We start from the raw sequence: 6,464 nt of genomic DNA on the forward strand, positions 1-6,464 counted from the left end.
AGGATCCATGTACTCAGTAACTCAGGGAGAAGGAGAACAAATTAAAAAGCCATCTAGGCCCGCCTAGATTCAAAACACATACAATTTGATTTTTATATTATTTCTAATCACACTTTTGACATTTGTACTTAGATATCGAAAACATTTAGCATATGCAATTTATATACCAAGTCGTCTTATAGTAATAGCTATGTCCACATTTTAATTTTAAAAAAGGTATTATACTGAGAACGGTGTTTTCAGGACCAGCACACAGCCCTGTGCAAAAACTCTTGACTCGTGTACAAATTAGAAAGACTTCATCATCCTTTCATCTGAATATGACTCCATGAAATGGATTTCCACATTGCTCTCAATCGCGGCATTCATCTTTTTTTCTTATAAAAACCTCAGGAGGTTGTTCCACCTCTCATAGACTTGGTCTTTAGGCTTTAGAGATACAGCACGGAAACAGGCCGTTCGGCCCATTGAGTCCTTGCCGGCCAGCAACCCCCTACACTCGCACTATCCTACATACTAGGGACAATTGATAATTTTACCAAAGCCAAATTAACCCACAAACCTGTACGTCTTTTGGAGTGTGGAAGGAAACTGGAGAACCCAGAGGAAACCCATGTGGTCACAGGGAGAGCGCACAATCTCCGTACAGACAGCACCCGTGGTCAGGATCGAACCAGGGTCTCTGGCGCTGTGATGCCGCAACTCTACGGCATTGCCCCTATGCAGCCACCTAGTCGTTAGTGAATTAATTCTATACCATTCAATGTCTGAAGATCCCCTAACCTATTGCGAAAAACTAAAATCTGTGCATATAGTTGGATTATAAATGTTTCATTCTCTGTATTCACCCTGTATCTGGAATATAGCTTTGGCTAACATCTAACAACCACATCTATTACACTAACTTCATTGGTGTGAACTACATACAAAACAATGGAGCAAAGCCTGGTGACAAAAATGTAGCATCACTGAGCAAAATATTTTGTATGAATATTGCTTGCCTCCAGTGCACTTAAAGTAGTTAAATGAATATGCTTCTGTGGATGTCTCTAATAATTATTTAATACCATACAAAGACTAATGTTTGAGATCTTGGAAATTAATATTTGCTTCTGAGTTGTGAATTTTCACATCTCACGTGCTACTTTAAGGCTTTGAAATAAAATAATAGGATATTAACCTACACATTTTTCACACACAATTATATTTTTGCACTATTTAAAAGGGTCCAATTTGTTCATTTTAGGAAAGGCAAAAAAAAAACCTGCTGATCTTCTAAATCTGAAAGAAGGAGAGATGCTGAAAGAGAGAGCAGGTCAGGCAGCAGGTCAGTTTTGATGAGAGGCGTTCAACCTGTAAGGCAAACTCTCCACAGCCGCTTCCTGAGTTACTGAGTGTTTCAATTTCTTGTAAATGAAAATAACAGGGCTTCAGATGCTGGAAATCTGAACTAAAAAGAGAAAACCGCTGGGAACAATCAGTGCATGTAGTAGATCCATGTAAAATGAATTGGTACTCGTGGGTTTCACATCTGAGACGTTTGCAACGGGTCTCCAACCTGAAACATTAGCTCTCTTTCTCTTGCCACAAATGCTGTCTGACCTGCTGGGTGTTTCTAGCATTTTCAGTTCATTTTAAACCCATATTTGATGATGTTGAAACCAATTTGCTAATCGTAGGTATTGGGATCCCATAACTGGGTATCGTTTCAATACCATTGTGAATTACAAAAAAACACATGAGCTTTTTGGTAATATCAATAGAAACCCCCTCCTGTCACAAAGACAGTGATTGTTTTGTTAAGACCCCCTCTTGTGTGCACCAGGCCTCTTTCAATATCTGCTCCAAATGGTCTTTCCTAATTTTTCAGATAGCCTGTTTGACCATTGTAGCCACGCTACTCTCACTCTCGACCTCACTGTTATATCTACATATACAAGAACAGCATTTATGCAAGAGAGCAATTGGACCAGGACCACTTGACTGTGGTTGTCCTCTCTAAGCCTGCATGACAAGATGGATGTTAGGCCCCTATTATTGTCCTTGTTAAGACAAGTATACTCAGTGGCGATCGAGTATCCAGTTAAGAACATAGAGTACTTTCCCTTCTGCTCACAACCACTAACACGTAGAATCCCAGTGAACTCCTCGAGCCACGAGCCAAACCAATTTTAATTCCAGAAGCAGAAGGCCTACTGTCTTGACCTTAATTCGCATAATAGGTCATTCGATTATCGCAAAGGACCTGGATTAAACAGTACTTACAAGGTCACTTGAAAGGCCACAGTTCAGAGAGAAAAAACATTTGGACTGTGTAGCTCGCATCAATATGATTGATTTCCTATCGTTCTGATCCTCAGTGGAGCGATCAACCATCGGCATGTGCACATTCAGGCACGAGTTTGCCTCCATTTATTGTTCGACATTTGCCCAGATTCCAAAGACTGATGCATCAGTGTGTAGAAGATTTTTTTTTAAATCGGCATCATCCCACTTTAGTTTTCCAACTTCAGTTTTCTTTCCCATGTTTTTTGTTGCTCCATCCCCCCCCAAAAATCAGCAAAGTGGTCCACACTAGACACACACTACAAATCTCAACTTCGAAATAAAAATTGCAGATCCTCGAGGCCATATTATTATGCCGGGAATTCTGACAGAGCCTCTTTACGTGGTAAATGGCCATCCTTCCTTCTCTAAGCACCCAGATGCATTATACCAGCGTAATACAGGACCGAGATTGCTTCCGTAGACTTGTTGTGTCTATGAAACGTGGTTCATGACTTAAAATGTCCTTCATTTGTTTCTGCATTCTTTCTCTTTAACTTAAATCCACCCGGGGTGTTTTAAAACCGCTGCAAACATACACTTAAACTTCCATTTTGTCCACAATAGTTCCAGTTACGTTTCTCTACTGTACACATTTAAGGCTCATGATGACTAACATCATTACACATTTATAGCCGGTCTGGTGAGAAGATGTATAGAATTTAAATGCTATGTATTTAGCATAAATCAAAATAATACTTGTGACTAGTGCACAGGAACTGTTCTGCTCCTAACATCAATGACATGTATGGCCTTTGGAGATATTTGCAACCACATTTCACCATTTGACTCAAATCCATTGAACTGCAGATCTACTTATAAAACATTGTACAGGTCTTTGCAACGTTATAGAGTCAGAGTCTGACAGCGTGGAAACAGGCCCTTCAGCCTGATTAGTTCTGATTAGTCTGTAGCTGGTCTCCAGTTAGAAAAAACGTACGATTGCACCGTCAATGAAGTCGTCTTGAGGTCAAAGTATGACCATTATTATGGTATTATATTATGGTCAAACAAAAACCAAACTAATCCCACCACGCAACCTTTTGCCCTTACAGACCACGAAACCAATCCCCACAACTTCGTGACTTTAAACAACCACGTCTGTCCGTGTTTTTTTTTCTTGCTAACTGCACATATATTAATATTCCGCCATCCTCAAAATCTAATGATGCACGTTTCACTTGTGGTACAATTGGGGGAAATGTACACGGCAACACAATACATCGCAGGTAATATCCATTATTAGTACAAGCATAGCCGGCCAGTGGGATACATCTAGTTATCTCACCCACAAGCTAAACACCAGTCATTGTAAATACTTTAGGTTTAACGTGTGATGCGTCGGGGAGAAGGGGGGAGTTATGTCAGTGTTGGCTCGTCTTGTCTGACTTCGACATGCAGCTGGTCGGGATAAAACGGGGCTTTGTTCCCCGAAGGGTCATTTTTGGGGGTGGGGGTGAGGGGGTAGATAGTGCGGCCTCGTCTCCAGCCGTATATTGACTATGTGTTTCTCCTGGGTGCAGAGGAGGAGGAGGAGGAGGGCGCCCTGATGTTTCCCTGCGCGTTGGCGTCGGGGCGATACTTGAGCCAGCATATGATCCATGTGACAACGACGGAGAACAGGGCGAGGATGCTGGCTACAGACAGGCAGATGGGGCCGATGGGCGAGGGAGAGCTGTTGTAGTGGTTGACGAAGATCAGGCCGGTGAAGAGCAGCACCACCATGGAGAGGAACGAGAAGACCACGCAAACGCAGCCGGCGGTCAGGGCGGCTCTCTTGCAGTTCTGGCAGCTCTCGTAGGGAACCGAGGGTCCCGGGGAGTGGCGGCTGCTGGCGGCCGCCGAAGGGGTGGCTAACTCGGGCTGCTCAGCGGCGCCGGACCGTAGTTGCTGCTGTTGCTGCTGCTGCTGCTGCTGCTGCCGCTGGTTGTATCGGTGCAACTGAGGCGTCGGGGGCAGCGCGTCCTGGGGTAGCGGGTCGTTGCCCACGTACAGGGGGAAAGCCTCGGTGACCTTGGTGTTGTTGGGCAGGTTGTGGATCATGTAGTCGGGCACGGCCGTCCTGTGTCGGCAAATGGGGCAGTCGATCCTCCATGGCCGCTCCTCCCTAACGTGCAGTGTGGTCAGGCACTCCTCGCAGAAGGTGTGGAGGCACTCCAATATCTTGGGCGCCCTGCGGTCCAGGTCAAAATAATTGTAGCAAATCTTGCACTCGTATTCCTCGTAGGGAGTCGTTGCCTCCGCTTCTGCCATGACATCTTCAAATAAGCATTGGGGAAGGGAGGAGGAGGGGGGTGAATAAATAAGGAGAGAGAACCCAATAAAAAAAATAACAAATCTTGCTTTTACGTTTCAAAAAAAAAATAACAAGCACCAAAGCACTCACATCACCGGGATCTGCTGCTTTTCTCTCTCTCCCATTTCCCCCTCCCCGCCCCCATCCCCATTTGTTGTTAATACATGGCACTCCCGCTCGCACAGCCCCGCATTTTGTCCCGTTCTCTTTTAATAATAAAACCAGCCACTCGACTTTGATGCGAAGACAGGGATGGGGTGGAGGAGGGAGGGAGGAGACATGATGATGTAATGTGGCGGCAGCAATGCGAGGTTCCTGAATCGTTCACGCTGAGGAATCGCTCGCAAAGGAAAGGAAGGTGGGGGTGGGTGGGTGGGGGAGAGAGAATCCTGATAACCTTTCTTTGTTGGTGCTGCTAACGCTCACCATCAAGGGCGTTGAAATAATGCAGCGTTCGTGTAAGTGGACGAGGAATAGAAACAAAAATAACGGGAGCGCAGGAAAGCGGATTGACGAAATATATTATATATATATAGATATGACCTGACCTCCCGGGATACTCCAGCACTTTCTGATTTTTTGAACTCTTATATATTTTTTATAAATTTTATCTATATATAATATGTGTGTGTGTGTGTGTATTTAATATACCTTTATATATTTTTCATTTATATATATTACACACACACACACACATATATATATATATACACACGTTTTTATAATTGTTTATATAAATATATATATATGTGTGTATGTATGTAACATATATGTGTATATAAACATTTATACAAATATATAAAAGACTCCATAAAAGCAGAAAGTGCCTAAGTAACCCAGCAGATTAGGCAGCATCTCCAGAGGACATAGATGGGTCATGTTATGGGTCGGGACCCTTCTGCAGAAGTCTGTTTGCTCAGAAATGTCTATCCGGCCTTGGATTAAATAACAATAGAACATGATGGAGTAATGGTCAATGTTCTAAATTATTTCATGTCCAGGTCTTAGATTCACATCAGTAATTTTTAAAAATGCCACAATACAGTAAGATGAGAATGTTGGCTGTTTTGTGAATCCACTGTCTCAGGTTACGGAATGTTACTGTACATATAGGAGGATATCTTTCTAACACCCACCATAAATCTGTTATGGATCATGTTGAGGGCAGGTCAATTGATATTTTTAAGGCGGAGATTGATAGATTCTTGATTAATGCAGGTGTCAGAGGTCATGGGGAGAAGGCAGGAGAATGGGGTTGAGAGAGGGAAAGATAGATCAGCCACGATTGAATGGCGGACTAGACTCGATGGGCCGAATGGCTAATTCTGCTCCTATAACTTATGAACATATTTTGCCCTACAGGCAGCATCCTTAATACTTGGAATAATCAGACTTGGACACCATTTCTATTAGCCATAGTAAACTATTGGAAGTGTCGACTATCAGAGCAACCTTGATTTTATTTCCCATTGATGTCTTCTTATTCAGTCCACATCACAAGATTAGAAATTGTTCAGCCAGAGCTGAACACACTTCTCGGCATCTGCATACAATTGTGCTTCTTGTGTGTGGTGGTGGAAAGATTGGTAGAAACAGGGTCGCGACATCAACGCTCTAGTCTTGACCCCTCCAGTTGAAGTGAAGCTTCAGAAGCAGATTTCAGAACCAACCCCAAACCGATTAGGAGCAGACGAGGGCATTCAATCCAATTTGAGATTCTAGCTTCCAAGACAGATGTGTACAGCAATTCGGCCTTCCCTCGCACAATTAAAGCATGGAATAATCTTCACCCTACCATAGTTACCCAACCAGATGCAACTAAATTTAAAGTAGCTCTTTCTTC

The 6,464-nt window shown here is 43.2% G+C and overlaps 1 protein-coding gene across 1 annotated transcript; it reads right to left on the reverse strand.

The window, feature by feature from the left end:
* Positions 1 to 2,385: 2,385 nt before the first annotated feature.
* Positions 2,386 to 4,911, reverse strand: LOC116979559 (E3 ubiquitin-protein ligase RNF183-like). The gene has a single exon (XM_033031119.1). The coding sequence runs from the start codon at positions 4,576 to 4,578 to the stop codon at positions 3,826 to 3,828; it is 753 nt and encodes a 250-aa protein (XP_032887010.1). The 5' UTR covers positions 4,579 to 4,911; the 3' UTR covers positions 2,386 to 3,825.
* Between the last annotated feature and the right edge of the window lie 1,553 nt (positions 4,912 to 6,464).

This window comes from Amblyraja radiata, chromosome 13 (genome assembly GCF_010909765.2).
Source record: "Amblyraja radiata isolate CabotCenter1 chromosome 13, sAmbRad1.1.pri, whole genome shotgun sequence".
In the NCBI taxonomy this organism is placed as follows: Eukaryota; Metazoa; Chordata; class Chondrichthyes; order Rajiformes; family Rajidae; genus Amblyraja; species Amblyraja radiata.

Excerpts from the sequence above, each read along its gene's own strand:
- LOC116979559 (XM_033031119.1), bottom strand. The coding sequence starts at position 4,578 with ATGGCAGAAGCGGAGGCAACGACTCCCTACGAGGAATACGAGTGCAAG.